Below are 27,066 nucleotides of genomic sequence, written 5' to 3' on the forward strand. Positions count from 1 at the left end.
TTGTTCAAAGAACGTTTTCTTTAATCCGACAATAGAACACAGAAAGTTAAGTCTAGCAACATTTACATCACTGGTATGTGTCTTTTTGTCATTTATCTCAACCAGGACTGGACAGATGACAAGAGGACTTCATTATGATACTTCCATAAGCTAGAGGCACCAGGAGAATCTAGGCTACGTTCATTTACCATGCTTGTATTAGTTTCTCTGCCAGAAGAAGAAGAAGAAAAGAATCTTAGTGTAATCTACAATTATCCATGAACTTGCTTGCAAGAGGATCTAGATTTCCAAAATACTTTAGGTACATCTCAGTATGCACAATGACTACAGTAGGATTCCACTGATATCTTTTTCTCTGCACCTGTGTCTCTTTTATGGCCTTGTTGTCCAGATCCACGTGTAACATTAAAGAACCTCAAAAAGAGGGAAGCCAAAATATTACTATGGGGCATTTGCTTTCTTATTACATTTATAACAGTAGCAGTAGTAGTACTGTAGTCATAGTCAGCAGAGTGCTATTTAGGGAGTTTGTGTGTCTTGGGTGGCATTTGATCTGGGTAGATTGGAATGGAGCAAAAGATAATTTCATATTAGTAAATACCACTGGCTGCAGCAAAAGGCTATGAACACCGTAGGTATTCTCAGCTAGAAAAGCAAAGATCCATATTGACAATCAGTGTGCGCATATCTCTGCTTTTTCCTTTTATGGACAGCATTTACTATAACATGTAAATTTAGATTTGCTGTAATATAAATGGAAATTTTCTTAAAATAAATGGACCTGCTCAGCTCAGCCTGAGGGTGAAACTGTAACGTTAATCTTGCTATGCAGCAAAGTGACGAACAATATTTTACCGTTTAGATTGATGCAGGCAGAAGTTGTTCAACAGAAATTAAAACCATTAAAACTTGGATTTGCAGTTCTCAGACCACAGTTCCTCCGCCAAGGAAAACAAATCTGCATTCCTCACACCTATTGGTCCCATGTACAAAGTAAAATATAGCCCTATAGTCACAGCAGCTAAATTTTGAGTGAAAATAATTTCCCTTTGACTGGGTAGTCAAGTGCACCAAACCTTCATTAGACAGTAGCATCAATGCCTTAAGATGTAGATTTAGGATGAAGCTACTACTCTGGAAGTTTTACCACTATGCTTGAAATAAAAATAGCTTAAATGGATAAACATTCATGGCTTCCAGCAGTCTTGACTACAAGCAGTGCACATGTTACAGCTGCCACATGGAGATGGACCTGCTTTAAATTGCCCTTTGTGACAGCTTTCACCACACGGATTGGTCAGTTTCCCCCACAATGCAAAAGGCTCAAAAGCGGGGGGGGGGGGGGAGAGAAAAAGCTGTGTAGCAGCATGGGGAAATATACCAATCCATACAGTGACTCACTGGACATAAATGACCCTTTCCCTTCCCCCTCCCCTCTCTCCATCTCTCTATCTCTCCCTGGACTCATCCAGAATTGTCCTTGCCCTGCTGCTTTCACCTGGGAAAACGTGATCCTTACCACTGAATCAGAATAAACATCAATCAGGTTTTCTTCAGACTCACGTTGACTCTGCTTTGTTGCTAAAGGGCAGATTTTCCAGGGGAAAGCAGTTTGGCAAGGGCAAAACCACTCAGGCCCATGGCTAGGAAGCATGGGACAAGTGGAAAACTGGTCATGCCTGGGCTTTCTAAGCATGGGGCAAGTGCAAGTCTGGATGAGCCCCCCCCCCCTTAGATTGTGAGTCTGTAGGAAGCAACCCATCCATTTCATTTATACATACAGTGCCACATACATTCTAGATGTTCCATTTTGCCTCTGGAGAAACCCTGAAAAACTAACTTTCCATTTCACTTAAAGCAACATTTTGGTGGTTCCCAGGTAGTAGCTGTACCATGTGCACCAGTCCTAGGTGTAGATCAAATGCAAGGCTGGAAAGAACCTGCTGGCTGTGAGATGGCCTTGATGTACCATTAATGGGCTGTGGCTTGCTGAGATGGACATGATGAGTATAGTTCAACAATGAAAAATGTAGAAAATGCTGCTGATGCTTGCCTAGACAAGTTTGCCACCAGAAGTGTAGAGGAAAAACTTGACAGAAACAGGATTCACAAATAAGCAGCATTGTGGTCTGATTACAAGTGAGATAAAAGGAAGGTCAGGTGGAATTGGATGCAACCATCCGCTTGCATGTGAGCAGAGAACAGCTGATATGCCTGGATTCAAGCACCATGGCTGGGGCTTTCCTCACACAATAGGCAAGGTCAGGCTGAGGCAGGTTAAAGGGCAGCAGGATCGCTAGGCTTCCTCTGCCCAGAGACCAACAAAGGTAAACAGAGCTGATATACTGTAGACGGACAAAAGCAACACTACCAGAGATGCCATGCCATGTCTGGTGATTCTGATGTATGTTGACAGACCAACATGATATTGAAGAGGCCTCCACACAGATACAGAAGCCTAACCACTGGCATAATGCGGTCATAAATCTCTGATACAACCAGTGCTTTTTCTTTCTTTCTGGGGGTACGCAGGGGTACACATACCCCTAAATATTTTGTGAATCTAAGTTTGGCCTCATTGAGGGGTGGTATTTCAATATGAGTAGCAAAATGAGAGTACCCCTAAACATTTTTTTAAAGGAAAAAACACTGGATACAACCCCTCACATGCAGATCAATTCTCCCCCGAGTCTTTGTCTGTTATTCCACTACCCAACTTAGTCTCACATGGTTCTGTTATATTGCAGCATCTAATATTTGTTGTTGTTTTTTTAAAAAAACTTACAGTTCTAACTACCACAACGCTGCAACAACCTTTATCAGACAATCTTCCAAAACACCCCTGCCCTGGCATAAAACCATAGAGGACTCCAGTGATTTTACCTCTGTTCATCAAAAATGCCATGCAATTATTATTGCTGTGCTACAGAAAACCACAAAAGGTTTCCAAAAATCCTCTCTGGTCTAGGCTAAAACCAGTAAGCTCATTTCATCTTTGACTTCAGCTATGCAAGGGTTAGGCATATTTATAACCTGCTAGTCTCACTGGCCTCTCAGTGACTAAGCTAGATAAAGGAAGATTTTATGCACAGAAATAAATTGGAAGGCCTGCCTCAACTTCAGGCAAACCTGGATTTCATTGACTGGGCCTGCACTGAAGACAGACAGATATTCTGCCCGTATTGAAGAATGAGATCATTTGTCCCTAAGTCCTAAGGTTCTGGTGCTGTGGCAATGTTGTAAAATACAGTAATTAGTTAACTTTGAAACTGGCCTGAGTGAGACCAGGGTCTTTTGGCTCATACAGTAAAGTTTTTACATTATCATCTTATATCACCATTGCATCAACTTAGACAGCAGTTGCTATCCTCATGTTTGAGTGGATTTCAGTAAAATATTCTCTGCTAATAAGCACCTATGTCTATTGAAATGAATGTGCAAGTAGCATGGTTACTATATGTTTTATGTTTTGAGTAATGGAGAATGATTAAATAGCAAGGGACCAATAAGCTGGGCTAATAGACAGAATAATAATGCTAAATGGTCAAATGTTTCTTCTTTAATCAATTGTTGTTTTAAATGTATATTGCTATAAGTGCCCACCTCTGATGTTGCAAGGCTCCAAAAGGATGTTCTACCTGGTCTGTGGGCCTTGAGGTACAGCATGTCAGCCACAGGATCTGGGTCCTTGTGGCAGAAAATCTATTTGGAAGGGCTTTGGAGCATTTACCATCCCTGCTCTTTCATAGGCTGGATTTCAACACCATCAGAAACAGGTGATAAGGCTCAAAGAAGTTATAGGACCTTATTTATGCTGTCCTCTCCAAATTTCCAAAAAGCAACATCCCTTGCAGCAGCAACAAAATCACACACGCCCCTCATTTCCCTGCTTGACCAGGTTTTGGTGGTTACATTGGGGCTTGCCACTCAACTTTCTAAAGCTTAGGTATAATAGCTTGCAGAGTACCTCTCTCCATGTTTCTCTTCCTACTGGTTCAGGATATTTGACAATGGTCTATTCCAGATGGCATATCATCCATTTGTAAAACCAAGAAAAATATGCAGTGGCCTGGAGCTCTCGCTGTGATTCTATAGAACGCTGAATGAAACACCTCCAGTGCCTGAATCTTTAGGATTTAGGAAATACTGTAAAAAAATATGATTTTTAGGCGAGTTTCCTGTTAGAACTGTGACTACCAAGCTGTGGATTACATAGAGCTGGTGACAGAGTTTGTTCCATTTACATTTCTGTGTCATAATCTACAGTGAGGACGGGCTATAGCTCAGAGTCTTGTCTGAAACCTTGGTGAGCTGCAGTCAAGAAGCCAGTACTGAACTAGGTGGACCAATGGCTTCCTATGTCCCCATTCTGCATTGTGTCTTCTGCTATTGTTAGCTGGCTTGGTTCCAATTGGGAGAAATATGAGGCACGGTGTTTTGTTTTGTTTTACTAAATTATATTGGGCAGAAAGATCCTTTGAATTTGAACACAGGTTTATGAATTAACATCTGAAAAGGAGTTAGGTATTTCCGGCACTTTGAGATATAGTACTTCTGGCACTTTGAGAGACAGTACAAAATAACAAAAACAGGATGGAGCAGGGGCAGTCTGGGGCCTGCACAGGTCAATGTAAGTCCTCCTGACCACCAGAAGTACCACACAAGCCACTTCTGCTTTCTCAGCCTTCTGCAGATGCATCTTAACAAATTTTCCCCCTCCATCATCGTGAAACCTAGGCACCTGCTCTTGTTTCAAAAACAAAGGCTATGATTCTCAGAATTTGGATGGTGCTACCAAATTACACATGTAAAGATATATAATTGGCAGCATACCTGCAATCAAGCTGATTCCTAGACCACCCAAGGAAAGCCTATAGAGAGCAAAGTCAGGTTAAGAATGCCAGGCTATGGGATCAAGGACAAGTGTGTTTTGCCCAAGTAGCCTCTTCATGCTGTTTGACCTCTCAGTGTGCAATGGATAGGGAGACATCTTTTTGGGGAGGGGAATCCTCCCAGCATAAGGGGCTCTCTGCTTTGCAGAAAGCTGTCTTCTCATCAGTAGGTCAGAGAGTGGAAAGGCACAATTGGAACATGTTGCATTCTTGGTGTTTTCAGCTGCTGCAACAATCCAAAGGGGATTATTACAGTAATGTTTCTGGTAAAAGAGCAGATCTGACAAATCTGAGAGCCAGTCAGAATCAAGATATCAGATATGCAATGGTGACAAGGGCGGCCTTGAACTTCAACAAAAATGTTTAAAGCGCAGTTTGAAAGCAGTTCCTCACTATTAATGCTCCCCCCCTCCTACACCAAGAAAACTAATACTCCCAAATCAAAACTCCACTCTTGCTTTTCACTCAACAACTTTGCCTCCCATTGGTATGGACCAAAATGGCCAAAATCCTGTCTTTTTGTCTTTTTTCTTACACTGGCACATTGAAACACATTTACTTGGCAAAAGATTCCCTCCCGTTTATTTCACTGCACCTTAATTCACATAACTGTGTAGCGAGATCTAGCCTGAGTCCATTTTTCCTGCTTCCATGCTGAGAACTGAGCCTACGACACAAACCATCTATCACAGCTGCAGAGCAACCCAGTCTCTTCCAGACCTGTGAAACTCGCATCCAAAATATGGCTCTCTGTTTCCACCACAGTGCATACAACATCCTCGCATTGATCTCATTATCTCCCTTGGAGGTCTTTCTCGTGACCCCCAGAGATTGCACCACTTCCAGAATTCCTTCAACTTTCCCCGCAATCAGGATGCACAATTGAATCTTGGAATACAACGGAAGACTAGAGTCTGCTGTGCAAAATACAAAATTCAAATAATAATAATAATTAATAATAATAATAATAGATGGGGACATTTGGGTGAAGTTGGGGTTCTTCCCCAGTATGCACACACAAAGGATATTCCACATGCTTCAAAGAGAGGCCTGAATTCAAATCAAGGGATGGGGTGGTAGTAGTGGTTATAATTCGGAGATGGCAGGTAACTTGATGGGTCCTTCACAGGTTGCTTTCATGGTTTTCTTCTGTTTCTACGGTCACTGGGGGGAGCCCCCCATTGTCATTCAGTCGTTTAGCCCTGTAAGTCTCATAGTGGATGTTGTGCGTTACTTCTTTTAGATCTTGAAGATGGGTCCTACGGAGTAGGAGAAAAAGACAGAGAATACAGGGGGAAAATACAGGGGAGTCTATTATGCAAGTATAGGAGCACTCATTGTTGCCCTTAGGTCCCAATTTAAATGGCTTTAAAGTGCTTAAAAAAAAAAAAAGGTTTTCTTGGAGCTGCAGCACCATCATCCATTCTAGCATAAACACGTCACATTGCTATTCCAATTTAGATCTCATCAGAAAGTCGTTTTCGATTCAATAAGCAGCACCTTTTAACAACCAATGGACTCACCTAATGAGAAAGTCTCGAAGTAGAGCAAATTCACAGTGACTGAGATTTTCCACTGTAAATAAAAGGAAATACATTAATCATGCCTTGAACAGTGGTTCTGGTACAGTATTACAGAACTCAGAGAAAGCCACCAAGGCCAGCTTCTACCTGAAGCAGCACTCTCCCATTTGGTCTAAGCCAGGCATGGGCAAACTCAGCCCTCCAGATGTTTTGGGACTACAGTTCCCATCATCCCTGACCACTGGTCCTGTTAGCTAGGGATGATGGGAGTTGTAGTCTCAAAACATCTGGAGGGCCGAGTTTGCCTATGCCTGGTCTAAGCAAACTAGTGAATTAGGTGAAACAAGTCACAGCAATTTCATTATACTTTTCCAGTACTCCACACCTGCTTATACCAGCCCCTATGGTGGAATCTACACACATATAAAAAAACGCTGTGAAAATGCTTTTTAAAAATGTTTTGAAAAATACATTGAATTTGGCATGGCTCACTGTTGCCATCTAGTGTCACATTTGTATATTGCAGTTTACAACACATTTAAAATGTTTTATTTGCAGCTGTATAGCTGAGTCCCATCACTGCTGGCCTGAAGGCAGGCTGTCTAAATCATATCCAGTAGGACACCTATAAAGCCTTTCTTTGACAATCTCAAATAAGAATTGTAGAAATGTCTACAATCTTTCTAGGTACCTTTATGCATTACCAGATTAGTTTAAATGTTTAGCCCAGCCTTGAAAGTATTTGTGGCCCATTCATTTTGTGTGCTAACTCAGTTAATGCTAAGCCAAGCAATGGCTTAGTGCAAACAAACAAGCAGGTGGGTTCTTGCAATGAAGATTATAGCTGCTGGGACCTCCAGTCCTGCTGTCACAACACTACCCAATCCTAAGCCATGCTTTGGCTTACTGTTTACCTTTGCCTTCCAAACCTGGGCTCATGGTTGGTTTTGATCCAGACAAACCACAAGCTGTAGCCAAGGTTTGTTCCTGATTTACTGCTCATGGTTTTTCAGAGGGAGACAAGCCAGGAGCTCAGGTTTGGACATAATGCAAAGGCAAACCATGTATAAGCCCCGGTAGGAGGACTGAGGGAAGAGTGCACTAAGCCGTGGTTTGGTTTTGTGTTATGTGCAAACTGGGCCATTATAGGCAACTCTGATAAACATATCCATTGTTTATTCATTCAGATCATTACTGGCAAACAGCTTCTGTAGAAGGAGAAAGAAATGGTGGCTGATAATTCCAGGGAGCAGAAATGGCAACAAAGCAAGACATCTCTACCAGAAACATGCGCTGCACCATACTGAGGCTTCCTGCCGGGAATGTTGACCTTGCCATTTTAGCTTCTACAACCTATTGGCAATCTAAAAATGCAACTGCCAGAAACTGTAGGATCAGCGCCAGCTTACCTTCGATGACTCCCCAGGGTGTCTTCCTCCCCAGGACCCTTTTCCCGTTCACTTGATATTCCTTGTCGCTGCCCACCACGGCAAATGGCATACTTTCCTGCTGAAAATATATAGTGAAATGACTTTGCTTCTCTGCGTGACATGTATGGACAATTGCTTCTTTTTCTTTCTTGTGTTTCTTCCCCAGCTTGCTACATACTTGATTCTGTCCAACTCCCATGCCTAGCAGACATGCCTGCTGGCCCTTCCTGCTATACTCTTTTCAGCACTCCAATTCTTTAGACTTTACAATGAAATTTAAAGCATGTTTACTCAGAAGGAAGTACCATGTAAACTTATAGGAAACATTGGAAATAAACATTTGTGAGGCCAGGAACCCCACATTAACTCTTAATTAAGCCCTCAAAAGCGCTTAATTCTCACCTCAGGAACTACAAAATACAAATGTATACAGTTATAAGGTTGGAAGAATCCATTTCTTATGCTTCCATAGTGGCTGTAACGTTTACAGCCAACTTTTACTACATCCAACTCACATCAAGCATGGTGAGGACCAAGAAGAAAACACTGGACTCAAGTTACCCCAGCATCTCCAACAAGAAAATCTACTCCACAATCATAAGCATCCTACCCTGATTTTGTCATTCTCTGTCTTATCTTCAAGGTCCTCGTCAAACTCTTTTTGGGGGTAAAATTCGATGCCATTGATTTCCAGTTCCTTGCGGACCTGGGCAGAAAAATAAAATAAAATAAAATAAAATTCAAAGCTATGCAAGAGAGAGAGAGTTTTCATGGCACAACACTTAAAGGACTGTGTGTTTGTGTTTTTTACTGGATGTTTCCCAGGATACTTACCCTCTGTTTGAACTCAATCTTCTCCTCCAGAGTCATGGTGTCTGCCTTGGCGATAACTGGGATGATGTTGACTACTTTGCTCAAGTGCTTCATGAATTCCATATCCAAAGGTCTTAAGCTACAGTCCAGGAAAAAAGACTATTAAGAAACCACCACTATCTTTAACAAAGAAGAGCATATTGTCTTGCTTCTAGCATACACAAAATTAAACCCCTTCCCGTTTTTATTCTGTTTCTAGGTTAGAAAGGGGGAAATGAACTAGAGTCTTTCTCATCTATAGCTCTGGATCGCTACTTCTTAATTTCCTCCATAGGCATAGCATTAAAAACCCACTGGATACATTCAGTGGAAAGATAAAGAGGTAAGTGGGAGACTTCAATACGGGGGGAAATGAAGCAAGGTGGAAAGGCATCCTGCTGTACAGAATCTCATGTGAGCATTACACAAGATGATGTGAATATTGCCAAGTAGACACTTGTTGAAAAACCATGACTGGTAGCAGCTTCCTAACAACTGGCAAAACCATAACAATGCATGTGTGAACCTAAGAATATAGGTTCATGGGAGCTTCCTGCCAATTATGAACATGGGCAGGAATAGACAAGCAATGGCTGAAATGTTCTTTTCTGGAACTCCATTTTCATCAATAATGTTAGAGGGATGTCCGACACAGCACACTCTCATTATGGCACAAAAGTGGAAGAGATACCAGTTACTATTAGGACTATGCAGCCCAATGGCTACCCCATCATTACCTTGGTCTGCTGTGTGGCTTGTCAGGGGAGACTTGTACACCCTGCGCATGGTGCCAGGTAGTTTGTGGAGATCCCTGTTTTGTTCACTTAGCACCCCAGGGCCCTCCCACTCCCTTTCCCTCCCAGTCTTATTAGCATGCACCAGAACGGATGAGATACATACGAGTGACCTGTGGGGGAGATAAAGTAGAGGCAACAGTGGACTCTCGTGTCTGGGATCCGTTTCTTTCTTGCAATATTGACCTCCTCCTTCAGGAACTTCTCATACTGCTCATTAATATATTTCTCAATGGGCTCCCAGCTAGGAGGGTCAGGGAGAAAAAAGGTAGACATACCTTTATCTCATATTCAAGCAAACTAGATTGCAATGTCAGTAGTCCAAGCAGGGTGGGGCGGTCAGTGTCCCATGGGGGCACCGCAGCAAGCAGCAACCGTCCCAGAGGGGTGCCACCCACAGCGAGAATCCCAGGAGGGCGGGGCGGCAATGTCACCCCCCTCAGGGGTGATACCTGGGGCGGACCGCACCCCCCACATCCCCCTTCCGCCGCCAGTGAATCCAAGCCTTGAAGAGGATCCTTCAATATAAACTTGGTTTTGGAAGATCCATGCTTTCCCTACTCCTCTCCACTTTGGCAACAATGAGGGTTTCTGCAGCCCCACTAGTGGGTCCTAATGTCACCTAGGGGAATTGCTGAGCAATATAATCCCTAAATATGTCCCAAGGTCTGTTTTTGAGGCTTATTTTTATCCTTGTGTATTAAGCACCGCAGCGGGCACTTGACTGGTAAATATTGTAACACTACCATCTGTTTGACTAAACTGCGGGAGGCAGAAGAAGACAGGAGTGCCTGGCGTGCTCTGGTCCATGGGGTCACGAAGAGTCGGACGCGACTAAATGTCTAAACAACCACAACCATCCCTATGGTGCAGATTATCTTGGGGTCTTGGGCACTAATAACACTGGACAGGAGTCTGCCTCAGAGCAAAAAATAAATAAATCTACCCATCTTAAGTCCTGCTTCCTTCATCTAGTTATGCTAAGTCACGCAGGAGAAAGAAAGTAGGGAGGAGGCTGAGAATCAGCGAAGGAACAAAACACTCACCAGTTTTCATTGTTGATCTGGTCACCAAATCCAGGGGTGTCAATAACCGTGAGCTTCATTTTGACACCACCTTCTTCAATAACTGGGGGAGAAATGTTACAGTTATCTCCCTCCAAAACTGAACACTTTTTATAGAGATGATAGCATAAAGGCCTTTACATGGTACTGAGGCTCTTTTTGAACATATAGATCCATGTGGCCCTTGTAGAAATAAAGCTCCTTGTCTAGGACATTACAAGATCTGGCTTGATGGCGGAAGGGGAGCACAACAGAGCTTGGACCCTTTGCAACAATCCCCCATAGACGACAGGGGGGGGGGTAAACCCTATAAATTTGGATGCAAACAGAGGCCTGTTGCTGTATGGCACCTCTCCAGCCTGGGCTTATCCACACTTTCCTTTCCACTGCTCTTTGTAGTCATGGTCCATGTTTGAAGCTGCATCTCTGAGAACTCTTTTTTTGGAAAACCCAAATTGCTATTTGTTGTCCTTCAGCTATAAGGAGCGGGTTTTGCATGGAAGGCTCCAGGGCCAAAAAAGGGACAGAGCTTTAAAGCACAGACCTGTGCCTGGAGAGACCAGGGCAAAAGGTAAGTGTGGATAAGCCCTATAAGTGGATCTTTAATTTGGGGCATGTCTTTGTCCAGAAGGACATGTCCTCAAGACCAAGAGGTTAGACACACTGATCCTGGGGTGGCCTATTGATTCCAGGGTGGCCTATTACTAAAAGAGGATACCGTTTTCCATGCAATTGGCATATGCTAATTTAGTGGAAGACAGGAGTGCCTGGCGTGCTCTGGTCCATGGGGTCACGAAGAGTCGGACACGACTGAACAACTAAACAACAACAAATGTACAGATGCAAAATTTAGAAAGAAACACAATACACTGCATCTCATCATGGGGGGGGGGGACTCTAACCAGGAGACCTATGTGCCTGCTCAGTCTGCTTCCCAAGTGCTCACTACTGCTGGAGAACTCCAAGGCAGCCTGCTCTTTCTTCCTATAGCTTTCATCCTTAAACTGGACTTGGACCAGACATCTCTTCAAATAGTATAAACTTCCAAAGAGTTGACTGTCTTTTGAAAGCACTTCTAAGCCTGTCCTCTGTAAAACGCATGGACACTCTAACTGAACCTCAAGCTAGTCCGAGTGAGCGTCCACATATTCTGTCACCGTATGGACACTGTCACTGTAGCAACTCTGGACCAATTCAGACAGCAACTGAAAGGGCTTCATCACATGAGGGCAATATGCATTCTCTGCCTCTGCCATTCCCAGTCATCCATGCAGGGACAGCATTCCCAATGCAGTCACTACACGGCCAACATTGAACGGTTGAACAGCCAGTTAAAATCTATGACTTGGCCATGCAGTTTTGGGCTATGCATGCCAGGCCATCACCACAGAGATTCCTGGAGATGGTACAGGCAGGGATGGCACACTGGACTGTGCACTGGACCAGACTGATCCTTCAGGTGCCATTCAGACAAGTCCTTTGCAACATATGGAGGTCTCCTGGGCCTCTGCCAGCCTGGGCTTTACTTCCTGGAGCACCCCAGGTCTACTTTCCCTCTCCTGAAAACTCTCTTTGATGTAAACGTTAGGCAATTTTACCATGCCCAATGGCCTTGATTTCCACTGTCTTAGGGATCTTCTCCTCACGGCTCCAGCCCGAAGACTTGCGACTGACTTGGGATTTGAAGAGGGTGTTCACAAGTGTGGATTTGCCCAGTCCACTCTGGCCTGTTAAAAGAAGCATACAGGATTTGCCACAGCCTTTTCAAGCCAGTCAGCAGAACCATTTAAGGCCCGGCTGCTGGGAGCTGAGAAGGCACTGGCTGGTGTAAAAGTAAGAGCTCATCAGGACGATGGCTTCCCGGCTTGGCTATCAGCAGACAATGGGGAGCACAAGCAGTCATTCCCAATGAAATGAAAGTTTTCCTTGAGATGCTCTTGTGCTGGTAGATGTGGCAAGGCAGGCATGCAGATTGTGCACAGGCCATATTTGTCTCAGGTCATGGCTCATGTTGTTAAACAGTGGTAGTACAGTGGTACCTCAGTTTTTGAATGTTGACAAACGTTTCAGAACTCAAACACCAAAAACCCAGAAGTAAGCCTCGGTTTTCGAACGTTTCAAAACCCAAACAGTGTCCCGGAATGGATTATGTTTGGAAACCAAGGTACCACTCTATTGAGGTTAATGGAAGCTTTCCTGCTAAAGGCAACTCCCAATTTACATATGTCCAGTTGATGCGCCACCACGCTCACACGCATCAGGCCAAATCTGGAAGTCTTTGAAAATGGCAAAAATGGCCCTGAAAGAGTCCAGAAAGGGCACAAAGGCACAAAACATCACCAAGCAATCCTATGAAACTTTGTAAGTACAATCCCAAGACCCCTTGCACCGACTGATGAAGCCTGTGGAGCTTTGGAGTTTGAGAAAAGTTTGGAGTGATTGTGGTGGACTTTGGAACGTAACCCTCATGTAAATTGGGAGTTGCCTGCACTGAATGCTGTGGAGTCAGATTGCAATTTGAACCATGGTGAGGGGAAAGGGTTTTATAACCCTTCCTCTGTACTGGGGACGGGGAATCTTTTTCAACCTGAAGGTTCATTAGCTTCTGGGCGACCTTCTAAGGCCACATGCCAGTGGTAGGCGGGGCCAGAAGCAAAAGTGGGTGGAGCAACGAATATCAACAGGAGACTAGTTTCTAGACACACTCAGACATACCCTTCTACACCACAAGCCCTGTCCAGTTGTCCTCCCCACCACACTGGCTATTAACTTTTTAAAAACAGACACACAAGAGCAATCAAGCTGATTTACTAGCTGCCCAGTTTAGCCCCCTGGCTTCATAGCAAAGCCTCCCTTCACAAGATCCTTGGATTCCTTCCTACCGACAACCATGATGTTGAAGTCAAATCCAGTTTTCATGGTCTTCTTGCGCATCTGCTCTATGATGGTGTCGATCCCAATGTAGCCCAGCAGATTGGAATTGATACCAACGGGTTTCATTGGCACAACTGGTTTTGGCCGCGGCTCTGGCACCAGCTCAGACATGGCTGCTTCAGGCTTGGTATCTACTGGCCCTGCAAGTGGAGAGAGGAAATAAACAGTACATATACTGATGCAATGAGGTCATATGTGATAGACCTGTGAAAGGGTAAAAGAGCATTGGGAAATAATTCATAATGAACTGGAAAAAAAATGTTTTAAAGTACTTTTCCAAAAAAAAACCCAGAGTCTTTTTGTTGGGGGATAATTCAGATGGAAATTCCCAGGCATCAAAAAAGGTTATTTATGTATGCCACTACTGCAGCTTGTGTTTCGTTAGCCCCAAAATGGAAAATGAGCAAAGTCCCAACTGAAGAAGAATGGCAACTTAAGCTGATGGAATATGCGCAGCTTGCAGACTTAACATATATAGAATAAGAGAACAAGAAGAATATACATTTAAAGAAGATTGGAAAATATTTATTGAATATAGAGGAAAATTGTGTATATTTGAAAACGTGGGCAGCATTAAGATAAATTCAACAGTGTAAATAAGTTTTGATGGATGTAATCATGGAATAGGGACGCAGGTGGCGCTGTGGGTAAAACCTTAGCACCTAGGACTTGCCGATCACATGGTCGGCGGTTTGAATCCCCGCGGCGGGGTGCGCTCCCGTCGTTCGGTCCCAGCGCCTGCCAACCTAGCAGTTCGAAAGCACCCCCGGGTGCAAGTAGATAAATAGGGACCGCTTACCAGCGGGAAGGTAAATGGCGTTCCGTGTGCTGCGCTGGCTCGCCAGAGCAGCGATGTCACGCTGGCCACGTGACCCGGAAATGTCTGCGGACAGCGCTGGCTCCCGGCCTCTTGAGTGAGATGAGCGCACAACCCTAGAGTCTGTCAAGACTGGCCCGTACGGGCAGGGGTACCTTTACTTTTAATCATGGAATACTGAATGGTTTAGTTTATATAAAATATGCAGGGATTTATGTTATGCAAAATGAACCATGGAAAGAGAAGGGGGGGAAGTCACTGATATTTTAAATGAATATTCTAAAATGTAAAACAGAAAATTTAATAAAAAATATAGAAAAAACAACAACAGTTTATTTCATAGAAAAATGCCGGGTCTCTTCCATTTCCGTTGGGAAAGGGAAGAACAAATCGAGACAGCTCCTCCTCAAAGGCCCTTTTCTCTATCCATTTGTGCTTTTGCAGATGTGCTTCTGTTATTATCTTCTTGTCATTGCATGAGCCATTTGATGCATGAAAGAGCTGTCTGCCCCGTGAAGCATGGCCATGGCAGTGACATATTGTGGTGGGAAGTGGAACCTACGTTGGCAGTGTAGCAGTGGCACCTGGCACGGAGCCTGGTGGCAGCACCATGCCAAGGGCCCACCAAACTCTAATGCCAAGCCTGCAGGATACAGTACCCTGCATGAGATCCGACAAGTGGGAAATACCATCACATCATGGTAACAACAGTTCCTTATTTACTGATTGATAGTGTTGATTTGCAGTCCACAGCATCCCCTACTAAATGTTGCGGATAGCAACAGGCTGAAAACAGAAAATCCTTAAAATACTAACACAGGGCCTTGCAGAATCAGGTCCCTGGTCCCTCCCCCCACTCCCACAAAGCAGCTGAAATTCAAAGGTTTTAATAAACCACAGCCGATTACCTTTCAGCAATTCTCATCAAAACAGCAGAATATCCACGCACTCCTTAGGAAAACTAGACAAAAGGTACTACTTTGCTTTGACAATGGTAAGGATCCAAGGGATAAACATCCCCATTCAATCCAGTCCCTAGTTTGTATCTAATAACTCTTTCTCCCAGAACACAAAGGGCCCATTTTGCTAGAGTTTTCGCCACTAAAAATAAAAATCTCTTTTTAAGGGATTGATGAAGACTGACATCTTTTCACCCGAAATGAGAATTAAGTGCTTTAGGATCTTTCCAGCACAGAGACTGTCACACTCTTTAAGAAACTGGTCCTACCCACTCATAGAACACCCTGTACCAACAGCAATGCCCAGTTGTGTCAAACAGCCAGCAGCCTCTAGAGCTTTGTATTGGTGCCAAGTTCTTGGAGTGAGAAAGCCCTTTAGAAACACCTCAGCACGGTGTTGTGCTGTTATGTACTGAGTTGAATAGGATCCAAACTGCAGCATTCTGATTGGTCCTAGAACAATAGGATCCAAAATGCAGCAGTCTGATTGGTCCTAGAACAATAGGATTCAGAATGCAGCAGTCTGATTGGTCCTAGAACAATGCAGCAGTATGATTGGTCGGCAGGAAGCACCCAATCATGCTGCAGATAGAAGTGAATCCACAACCTGATTGGCCTACAGGAGAATTCCGGAATTAGCCAATCACATGCAGCCCATTGTGTAAATAATGTATATAAGCAGATACTTTGAGGGGACTTTCATTCTTCCTCCTCACCACTATGAGCTGAGTAAAGAGCATGAAATCACTTTGCGACTCTAAGTATATTTCATGTGCCTAAGAGACTGTGCTACAAATCTCATCTTTGCCATGAACTTGCTAGGTGGTCTTAAACAAAACACAGCCTCAGTGAAGCACGTGGCATCCTCATGCTGCTGCCAGGGTCCTGGCACAGCCCAGCACTATGTAGATTCCTGTTGTGCTCTCTGCCTGCGCACACACACCTGACAGGCAGCTGAGTCTGGCAGCCACCTGCTCTTTCCATTTCCCACAATGCACCTGGTGTGGTGTAACCATGAGGCATTTTGGGAAATTTACATGGTGGTCCCAAACCACCTGCCACTCCTCATAGCATTCCTGCCACTGCCAGGCAAGGTCAGTGAGGTTTATTCTGATGTGGGAGGAGACCAAGAAGAAGACACCAAACCTGGAACTTCATCTGAAGTTTGAGGACAACAATACTGGCCGATTTTATAGGGTTAATGTTAGGATTACAGTATAATATGTGCAAAGCACTTATCACCTGAAAGCATAACAGCATCATGACTACCGCTACCGCCCATGGCCTTGCAATGAATCCATGGCAGTAATGGGATTGCACTCATTCATGATCACTGATTTTTCATGGTGATAATTCAGAGTTCTTTTGATAGATCCAACACATCATTCAACCTTCATTTATCTGACATTCAGTGTCAAGAAGAAGATATACCCCAATTATTTCCTTTATCCCAGCAGCCACCACTTCTAAATGCCATTTCCACTGAATTTGCAGCTGGGCTTTCATAGATGACTTGTGACCCAGGTTTTTCTCCAAGAATCAGCAAGCTCCGGATCAAGGATGTGAGAGCCAAAGTGAGCTCTCCTTCACTGGAAGTTTCTCATTTCACATTTCACAATCGGTTTGTGATTTTTGTACTGATGGGATATCCCCTGAGGTGCCTGTTGTCTTTTTAGAGCTTTCTTGAAGCTGCTGCTGGCTATGAAAACCTCCAGCAATTTGACAAAACATGAGAAGCTCTTGCTGCTTTTTCTTCCTTCCTTTTTGTTTTAAACCATTTTGTGCTGCATTCTCAACAGCCCAATCCTAAGAACTGCAGTTTCTTCTATTTAGGATTGCCTTAACACGTGTTCATAATATGCACACATAATAATACATGTCAACAGGCACTAATTGTGGCTCACCTGTTGCAAAGCATTGTGGGATGAAAACACACAGGCCCACAAGCTGAGATGCACACCCCAAAGTGGTCTTGATCAGCACTATTTTTTAGCATCCCTGAGGCCCAGATCCTCTTCCTTCCACATGCCAGTTCCTGGTAGACCACGCAGCTCTTTGTTCTCAAGCATCCCTTGGGTAACCACACAGCCCTTTAGACTGGAACTGTTCTTATTCTGAATAGCTGCCTAGAATTCCAATCTATTCTACCTCTGCCAAGATTTCCTCTTTCTTTCAGGCAAAGCCTGGCCAAGGATCTCCCTGCTGCAGTGAACTTGCCCTCCTTTGAAAAAAAAACTTCCTCTACATTCTCTGGAATCTGGTACAGTGTTTTCTACTTGGTGCTGGTAACTGGTGGCTGCTGAGCCTACAATAGGTGCTTGCTGGTCCCTTAATTGTTGCAAATGCCTTTAAAGAGGTGTCCGCATCACCACCTTCAGACAGTGAAGTTGTTGGGTTTTGGGTGCATTTCACAGCTCTTTGCCCCCTAGCTGTGCAGCTTCAATTCATTTCTGTTTTTGCACATACCAGGGGTGTGTTGATGAGGCCCAGATGTCTTGCCCTATGGAAAGGTGTTCACACCTTGGCTCGAGATGAATTAGGAACAGCTTTACCGAGGAAAGAGGATTTAAACCTGGGTCACCCCAGCAATAGTCCAACATTTTTACCACTACACCACACTACTCTACCTTGCCGTTCCCCAAACCAGCGGTAGTTGCCCCAATCTTGCTGTTGCCTCAACAGCTTGCTGTGCAAATGAGAATTTCAGTTACGTGTCCCCTCCTTCCATAGCACCAGCATAGCAACAACAGCAGAGTCTGAGGGAGTCAGAGAGGATTTCCTTCTGTCTGTTTGTCTTGGTAAATTATGGGCAGTAGAAAGGAGCCAAAATTGGAGTTTTCCCTCCTCTCTGCTCCACCCCCGTATGGAAGTTCTGAGCAAAACCCCAGAAGGCCCCGAGACAAGGACTCCAAACTGATAATCCGACATGATTGGGTGATCTGTACATTTTATAAAGGTACACATTTTGTCTTGCCAGAATTACAGCTTAAAATGAGGAAGGGCTACCATTAAACAGGCCAAAGTGGCCTGCTTCAAGCACCAGACTTGGGGTAGCAAATTATCATTTATTCAGCAGGCTTTTATATTTTTGCCATCTTCAAGACACTGTTTGGATTTTCCACCTCAGGCACCAAAAATATTAAGGATCGTATCAAAAATAGGATTGTTCTCCTTTGCAAAACATTTTTCAACCCTGATGAAATTTGCTGCCCAAGGGTTGGGTTAGTTGATAATTGGGCTAGTTGAATTTGAATATATTTGAATATATTCCCTCTGGTCAACACATTTAATCACATCTCCAGAATTTGCAGCAGCCCTTTTGCTGGCTTAGGGCCAGATGATAATTAGTAACTTTATTTTAAAGCAATAACCCCTGGTGTAATTATTTTCTACAGTCTAGCTATGGAAGGCTCTTCTTCCACCCCTCGCCTTCCTTGCCTTTGTCTCAGTAACTCTATGGAGCAAAATAATAACCAGCTATGATGGAACACACCTCCAGTTCTGCTGCCTGCCCTTCAGTGGGGATCTGGCTCCATTTTCACTGCAGCTTGTGAAAGCGCCCACACATAGGACCTCAAAAGGAACGCACTGAGCATACCTCCCCTGAGAGCTGTACTATTCTTATTGCAATAGTTTGCATGTGGCTTTCTAGTTAGCTCTGTCATAAGAAAACAAAGAGAAGATACAGGTGCTGTTTCCAGAACACCAAGGAGAGGACCTTTGTTCCAACACACATCCATCTTATTAAAAACAACAACCAACGTAGGCCTTAGGATAGGCCAAAGTGCCCTTTCAGGTGTTGTTGGCCTACCCATAATTCCTGGCCATCGGCCATCTTGTCTGGGGCTGAGGGGAGTTGTAGTCCAAAACATCTAGAGAAAACCAGGTCGGGGAAGGTAGCTTTCAGACAATCCATTCTCAAGTAGGTCACAACTCCACAAAGCTGTGCAGACTCACCAAGCTCTGACTAGCAGAGCTGTTTTTCAGCACCAAGGGATCTTCCACACTTCTGCTCATCCCATGCCCAGAAAGCAGGTTTTGCCTTCGCCCCACTGCTTTCTCCTTGGAAACCCAATTTTCAATGCTAAATCAAGGCGAACATCAATTCAGAAAAGCCCAGTTGATGTGTGCTCTGATTCAGTGAGCTTTCCCAGGGGAAAGCAATAAGGTGAGCGGAATTGTGGATGAGTCCTAAGTCCCAACCTTGGAACATAATAAAAAGCTGCTCTTGAGAAAGCAGAGAATGTTTCTGAAGGGAATCACTCTTTGTGAAGATACATGGACGCTGATTGTGAATATTCCGAAGCAAGGTTCATGCATCTTCACAAAGGATGCTACTTCCATGAGGATGTGAATCCAATACCCTTTTAAAAAAGATTAATTCAGGTAACCCTATAAATATCTTACTCCAAATCAAGGCCCATGGAGTCCAGTGAGGTAGGCAATGAGAAGGCCCCTACCCAAGACCTTGAAGAGCCACTACCAGCCAAGGTAAACATTTCTTAGCTAGATAGACCAATGGTCTGACTCTGAATAAGACAACTGCCCAGGTCCCCATGAAATGGCTCCACTGGCAGGGTGGCATTTGCTCCAACCACATAAGACTGTGTAGTTCAAACATTTGCACTCTTTTTCCAGATGACTAGAACTGTTCCACCTACAACTGTGGCTGTCTGTGCACACACCATACACTCAAAGAATATTTGAAGCACATTTTCCCCACCCCAAAGAATCTTATAGTTTACCCCTCACAGGGCTACAATTCCCAGCACCTTTAACAAACTACAGTTCCCATGAGCATTGGGCTGGGGTGCTTTAAATGTGTGGTGTGCACACAGCCACAATAGCTGCAGCTATTTGATATTGGGCATATTCCCTTGTATGACAGCTCCTGCTATTAACACAGGACTGTGTTAGCACTGCATCCATTCATTCATTCATTGATTCATTCATTCAAGCCTCCCACTCTACCCCGCTCCCCCTTTTAATTTACAGCCCTTTTGTGCCTGCTACCCAGCCCCCACATCACCACACCCCTTCTTCCCCTTTCACCAAGCATTGCTTTCCTTTCCCAGCCCTGACACTTTCTCTCCCCACCCGTTATCCCACAGGACTCCCATCAAGGCCCACAGACAACGGCCTCTCCACCCAGCTCTAGTTCCCTGCCATCACCCCACCCGTGGTCCACTCCACAATGCCTGAGCAAGGTTTCCAATATGACACATATCCATGCCACTGAAAGGGAAGAATCGCCTGCGGTCAGCAACAGCCAAGCCAGCTGCAAGGCAGCTCACGCCTCTGAGCCAGCTGGGAATTAATGTGCGCCTTCACAAAAGCCCCAGTGTCTCTGATGCACCATCGCAGCTGCCCTGCCTGCTTCCCCCTTGACACCAGATGGAAGAAGATGAGCAGGAAATGCTGCTTTCCCTTTCCACAATCCTCCCTTGCAAGATTAGCAGTGCCTGTTCCAGTCTCCATGCCAAACGCCAAATGTCTTGCGGAGCCGAGAGAGCATGCCGGATCTCAGCATCCCTCCTGCATCTCTGAGCCCCGCCAGACCCATAAGAGCATGCAAGCATCCTCATGGACCACCTACCTTTGAACATGAATCTTTCTTTGTCTCTGGAATATGATCCTTCTCTTCACTTCCCTCTGCCTAAAAGCTGCCTCTGAGAGTCTGATTGCGTTTCTTTCTTTCTTCTCCCTATGTCTCTCTCTCTTTCTCTCTCCTTTTTCCTTCTCCAATGGATATTTCAGATAACCAGAGATGCTGATGCCGCCACTGCCATGTTCACGTGACCTGAATATTAAACATCCCTGCAAAATCTCCCCCAGACTCTGCCTCCCTCTCTTCCCAGGATCAAGGGCTGGATCATCCAAGCATCTGGGAGACCTTGACTGGATTGGTGGGCATGGAAATGTGTGCTGGCTCCTGAAGGGAGGTGCTGTGATAAATGGGTTAGCTGAAGCCAGAAAACTGTCCCCTCCCCGCCGCACATATATACTCTTTCTTCCTTGCCTCTCCGCTCTCCTTTCTCCTCCCCTGTTCCCAGGCAGCTTTCATATGCCACTGTCTGCTGAGCATCTCTAGAGACAAGAAGCTACTTCATGAAAAGGGATTGTTAACTCTTTCATCAGGCAGCAGCGTTTGCCAAAGAAATGAGGAAAGTGTGTGCCTGCATCTAGGCATTTCAGTCTTATATTTGGGTCTCTTGCTAGCAAGCATTCATGCGGCTATGACTTGGACCCCATTTAAAACGGTCATCAGCATGCATTTTTAGAAATGGTGAGAAGCAGTAACCCATTATGTGCAGGCACAGAGCGTCTGCCAGAAACGGTTTGCATGTCAGCCCAGGCAAGGAGAATCTGTCTTTGTGTCAGTGTGCATAGTGCACACACAGGATGTCTCTCCCGGTGCCTTTAGGCACCTACATCTGTGTGTGTCTCTGTGCATTTGTCACGGCAAAGCACAAATGCCTTGGAGATGTTGGGGAGCTGGGAAGCAGGTCTGCAGAAGGCAATGCATGGAAAAACACTTCCACCTAAGATAAAATGCATAACCCACATATAAGTGGTTCTCATAACTGGATTTTGCTGCATGGGAAGCCATGACCACACAGGGAAATATAAATACACACTCGTGCAATCTTCACACGCAGCGATGCACAAGTCGCACAATGTTTCCTACACAAAAGTGGGAAAATGTGGGAAATGGATGCCCTTTGAAAAAGTGCTCAAGCAAATGTCCAGGAAATGGTGTCATAGGACTTGGATGCAGACAATGGATTTTGATGTGTGGTCTTGGTGGAAGCTAGAAGCCAGTAGGTACACAATTTCTGATGTGTGGGGACACTGATCACACTGGCCTGGCACTTCAGTGTGAATGCATTTTGAATTGCTGGTAGGTTGCTTATCCTTGCTGGACTGCCTATTTGCCTCCAGACCACCAGTACAGACCAGGGATGTCATGGTAAATTCTGAAGAGCAGGAGCTCATCATGGCATCCCCTTTAATGCAACCTCTAGCTTTGCAATAGAAATGCAAGCAATCTTGTAAAAAAGGAGAAGAAATGTTGTGATTTAAACTGCCAGCATGAAACAGTCAAAACCCCAACAAAGGAAGGAAGCATCTACTGGATTATTCTTTTCATTCCTGAGCTTCCTACTGTGCTAATCTGTAACCAACAGTGATGTCACTTGTGTGTTGCCATCTGCCTGTTTCAAGAAACAATGGAAGAGTGAGCCATCAGGGGTAAAGTCAAACTGTTGGAGAGTTAAAGCACTTGCTGCGGCTGTAAAGACTGATACGAGAGAGACATGTTTTATTGCAGTTGAGGCAGATGGCACTTGAAAGCTTTGTTATTACCTCATTCATTTGCCAGAGCAAGTGAAACGCTGGCAAACGACATCATCACTCTGGGTCTGAAAAAAGGCCCAGAACTGTTGCTCCCCCTACCTGCCTGGTTCCTACACCATTATACCATTAGGCCTGACAGCTAGCAGGGCTGGAAGGATGTCTGAAGAGTGACTGACAGCTGCAGCAGATGGAACTGGCCTACATGGATCAATGTCAGTATAAAGCACCTTTGTATATTCACTTCCACTGGGGTTTCTCTTGCTTGAACAGGGGAATCATATGGGAAAATAATAGTAATTTGCATGAACTGGCATTGACTGGTTTTATGCTTAGCAAAGACTCTGACACAAGCTGATGAAACAACGTAGAATCAGAATATTATCTCATGACACATTATACCCTGTTAAATCTCTGCATCTTGCCCCTCAGCAGTCGAGAAGAGAGAACCCCTCACGCTGCATACACACAGCAAACACAAGACAAGACCACTTTTGGACTTACATTCAAACCCAGTTGTATTTGTCACAGGAGACATCGTGGAATCTTCCATGAAGCAGTTGCCGTTCAGAGCACGCTCCTCAAGACACTCCTGAGGGAAGGGAAGTAACATCTTTCCGGATTCAGCTAAGCCTTGGGGCTCATCAATGCCTTTTGGGATGCCATATCTGTCGTTAGAAGCAAAGTCCTCCTGAACCGTTTCTTTCAGGGGTGAATTTGTGGGATCTTCTGTGGTTTTGGGAAGTGGCTGAGGGGGAGGAGATGGTGGTGGGCTAGCAGGGGCCAAACGTCTCTGGGAACCTGGCATGCCTGCATCTGAGGTATGATTTCCGCCTTCCAGGCAAAGAGTGGTTTGCATATCAGCTGAATTCTCAGCTACCCTTTGGGGCAAGGTTTGTAATCCGGGCAATGGCAGATGGCTTGGTGAAGGCAACTCCTCTCTCGTTCCCGATGCTTCCTTTTGGAAGGGAACCTTCTGGAACCCCCTCTTTGCTGCCATAGCATGTGAGAGGAGTTGCCGGCCAGCTGGAGGGGCATTGGTGCTCCTCTGAAGAGTAAATGAGAGAGAGCTTAGTTTACGTGCTTCCAAACCATTGGCTGCTGTCCACTGAAGAGACTGGGAGGTGGTAGGAGCTGAGCATGAGGAGAGGAGCCCATCAGGGCAACGAGGCGGCTTTGGGGGCCCAAGCCTCGATTGAGGTTTAGGAATCCCTCTGCCTTTTGCCAAAGGGAGCTGTTTGGTGGGTTCCTGCCTGAAGGAGTTGAGGCAGGCTTCCTTTTTCAAGATGGGGCTGAGAGCCGCAAGCCCCCCAGTTCCAAGGGAGCGAGTCGTGTGTCCTGGGATGCGGCTGGGATTGGATGAGACTCCTAAGGTTGGAATGCATCTTCGGGTCCTGTGTGGGGAAGGAGCAAAGTCCTTGTCCATCATGGGCTCTTGCTGCTTCCGTGTTTCCTAAAATAACAAAACCAAAGGAAGGGTTGATGCAAAGCACTCAGCAGCAGCAGCAGCTCTGTAAAATAAAAATAAAAAAGCAACTCGATCCAGCAGCTCTGTCCTGGCAACAAAATACTCAATACTTTACCCGGCCAATGTGATTTGAGAGATGAGGATTGTATACCCATGATACATTTGAAGTATACCCACCCCCCACCCCAGAATTCTGGGAACTATAATTTACACCTCACAGAGCTGCAATTTATTTTTTTATTGCATTAATATTCACCTCTTTCTCCAAGGGGCTCAAGGTGGTATACATGGTTCTCTGCCTCCTCATTTAATCTTCACAACAACCTTGTGCGGTAGGTTAGGCTGAGAGGCTGTGGCTGGCTTAAGATTACCCAGGGAGCTTCATGGACATGTGGGGATTTGAATCCTTGGTCTCCCAGGTCCTAGTGTGACATTCTAACTATTGCACCCACACTGGCTCTCGGCATTTTTTCCAATTCCCATCAAGTTTAACAAACTACAGCTCCCAGGATTATTTGGCGCAGGTCATGTGCTTTAACTGTATGGTGTGTGATGCAGAGGAAGAAATCCCACATTTTCTCGATATACTGCAAAGCCAGTTATTTAAAAAGTTAAAAATCTGAAAATTTCTATGAAGCCTTTGACAGAATCTTCATTACTTTCCTGGGAGTGAGAGCCAAATTAGAATAATAATAATAATAATAATAATAATAATAATAATAATAATAATAATGTATTTATACCCCACCCATCTGGGCAGCTTCCAACAGAATATTAAAATACAATAGTCTATTAAACATTAAAAGGCTTCCCTAAACAGGGCTGCGTTCAGATGTCTTCTAAAAGTCTGGTAGTTGTTTTTCTCTTTGACATCTGATGGGAGGGCATTCCACAGGGCGGGTGCCACTACCGAGAAGGCCCTCTGCCTGGTTTCCTGTAAGTTGGCTTCGCGCAGCGAGGGAACTGCCAGAAGGCCGTCGGCACTGGACCTCAGCGTCCGGGCACACTATTATGAATGGCATGAATGGAGGGGTGGGTGGGTGTGATCCAGACTGGCATATGCATTGCAGGGGGTTGGACTAGATGACCACTGGGGTCCTTTCTAACTCTACAATTCTATTATTCTATTATTCTACCTGAGAGACCACCTCTCTCCTTAGACTCTTGCCCAGCCACCACATTTCATAGAAGAGGACCTCCTAGTGGCATTGAGACCATTCCCTACGCACCCTGTGTCCTCCAGTAGTGAGGCTTTCAGAGTTAAATCCATTTAATGTGCAATTTTATACCCTTAGAGACAAGGCATGCCCCAACGATCCTCTCTTTCAGGTGCATGTGTAATACCATCCTTCTTTACTTGTGTGAGCTTTTCCTAATGAATTATTGTCTGCTGATCAACTTGTAGTGTTGAACTGTCATTTGAACAGTATTAGTTTTGGCACAGTGTTCAATGCTTGTCCTGCCCAGAGTAGACCCATTGAAATTAATGAGCATGGCTAACTTATGTCCATTAATTTCAGTGGATCTACTCTGCGTAGAATTCAGTTGGATGCAACACATGGTGTATATTTTATGTTTATCTTTTGTTTTCTTTACACCACTCTGATATATTATAATATGAGAAGTCATATACATTTTTTAAAAACAATATATATAAACAAACAAAGTTTCCATTCATTTTGCGATTCCCTGTAAGCAATTTTCAGTGTGCCAAGTTTGAGGCATTGAATAGCTGTAATGTAGGGTTTTGCAGTTCAGATGGGCACTTACATTATTTACATTCTTAATATTTCATAAGTTGCTTTGTGACATTTTGGAAAAAGCTATTAAGACATATAATAAGCGCTAGAATTACTGACATTTTTTTGCCTTTTGCACAACCAGATGTTTTTTAAAAAGCCATGTTTAGCAAGCTTTTTATTAGTATTTAAAGTCTATAAAAATAGAAAGCAAAACTTAACTGCTGTTACTAAGAATAAAATATATGCCATTGTTTCCATGGGAAATAGAGATGTTTGTGTGTAATGGTGTGTGGGTGTGTTAAGGGTGTGTGAATGTGTGTGGGTCTGATGCTGGTCGTGGGTCTGACCCTGCCCACTACTGGAATTAGCTCCCCCACTCAAATTTTCCATGAGCGCAATGCCTTCAGCCCCCGAAATATTCCCCGCCCAGGACACACAAAGATAAATTTCTCCACCTTTCCAGAATATTGTTATTGTTTAAATAATTTCACAACCTGCTAAGATATAGAAAGATGTTTGCAATCCTTGCTACGAGATATAATATATGAAAATTAACATTATTATCCATCCACTTGCTCCAATTTGTATATAAAAAGTCTGCAGCTGGAGACAGGCAATATTCTGGGAAAGGTAAAACTGAATTGTATAAGGCAAGGATTATTGTGGTGTGTGCACTCACAACCCACCTTCCCCTCTGGTAGGTGAACAAGGTTGACCGGGTGTTGTAGTGTTCAAACACCCACAAAGCCCCTGTGACCCTGAGATAAAAGAAGCATATGTTTATTTAGTACAGGAAGGATGCCCTTCCCAGCTCTCTTAAAAGCTATTGCCTGTTGCCAACCAGCACTGTTTCAAGGAATAATCACTTCATAAAAGCTGTTGATTTTTCTGATCTTTCTCTTGTTTTCCCAGAGGATTCTTACATTGAAAGAACACATCAGGAGCTTACCTGGAACGATGTAGGTGCAAAGCAGCCGAATGTCCACAGCAAACAACCGTTTGGTGTACCAGAACTTATAAGAAATCCAAACCGTTCAAAGGCAGGCTGGTCCCCAACCCATAGATCACAGTTAATTCTACGAAAATATTTTGACTACATCAGTCCTCAGAAGGAACATCCATTTCCAGACCTCCTGGACGTCATGGTGAATGGGGTGAGTTTCTTCTCTTTCTTTATCCCTTCTCTTGAACGGTTGGGTGTTTTCCCATCCTCTGCAAGAGAGTAAGTGGGAGAGAGA

The 27,066-nt window shown here is 44.4% G+C and overlaps 1 protein-coding gene across 4 annotated transcripts; it reads right to left on the reverse strand.

Annotated features, from left to right (window-relative positions):
• Positions 1-27,066, reverse strand: SEPTIN3 (septin 3). Of its 4 annotated transcripts, none has more exons than XM_083400299.1 (11): positions 26,778-27,066; positions 23,123-24,071; positions 13,438-13,629; positions 12,154-12,282; positions 10,538-10,619; positions 9,598-9,735; positions 8,680-8,797; positions 8,456-8,551; positions 7,825-7,921; positions 6,416-6,467; positions 1-6,151 (listed from the first exon to the last, which is right to left on the reverse strand). In XM_083400299.1, the coding sequence occupies exons 2-11, from the start codon at positions 24,045-24,047 to the stop codon at positions 6,016-6,018; spliced, it is 1,965 nt and encodes a 654-aa protein (XP_083256425.1). In that variant the 5' UTR covers positions 24,048-24,071; positions 26,778-27,066; the 3' UTR covers positions 1-6,015. The 4 variants fall into 4 exon arrangements, with proteins under 4 accessions (XP_083256425.1, XP_083256424.1, XP_083256427.1 ...); XM_083400298.1 differs by having other exon boundaries at positions 7,825-7,924; positions 26,778-27,059; XM_083400301.1 differs by lacking the exons at positions 23,123-24,071; positions 26,778-27,066 and adding an exon at positions 15,215-15,501 and having other exon boundaries at positions 7,825-7,924.

Source organism: Podarcis tiliguerta (genome assembly GCF_965153285.1).
Source record: "Podarcis tiliguerta genome assembly, chromosome: 10".
Taxonomy (NCBI): Eukaryota; Metazoa; Chordata; class Lepidosauria; order Squamata; family Lacertidae; genus Podarcis; species Podarcis tiliguerta.

What these genes read in the sequence shown, in the direction of transcription:
- SEPTIN3 (XM_083400298.1), bottom strand. Translation starts at nt 24,047, where the DNA reads ATGATGGACAAGGACTTTGCTCCTTCCCCACACAGGACCCGAAGATGC. An exon ending in AAATACAACTGGGTTTGAAT is followed by an intron (nt 13,630 to 23,122) that starts GTAAGTCCAAAA and finishes CTCCACTTGCAG; the next exon opens with GGCCAGTAGATACCAAGCCT. An exon ending in ATCTCCCCCACAGGTCACTC is followed by an intron (nt 8,798 to 9,597) that starts GTATGTATCTCA and finishes CCTGGACTGTAG; the next exon opens with CTTAAGACCTTTGGATATGG.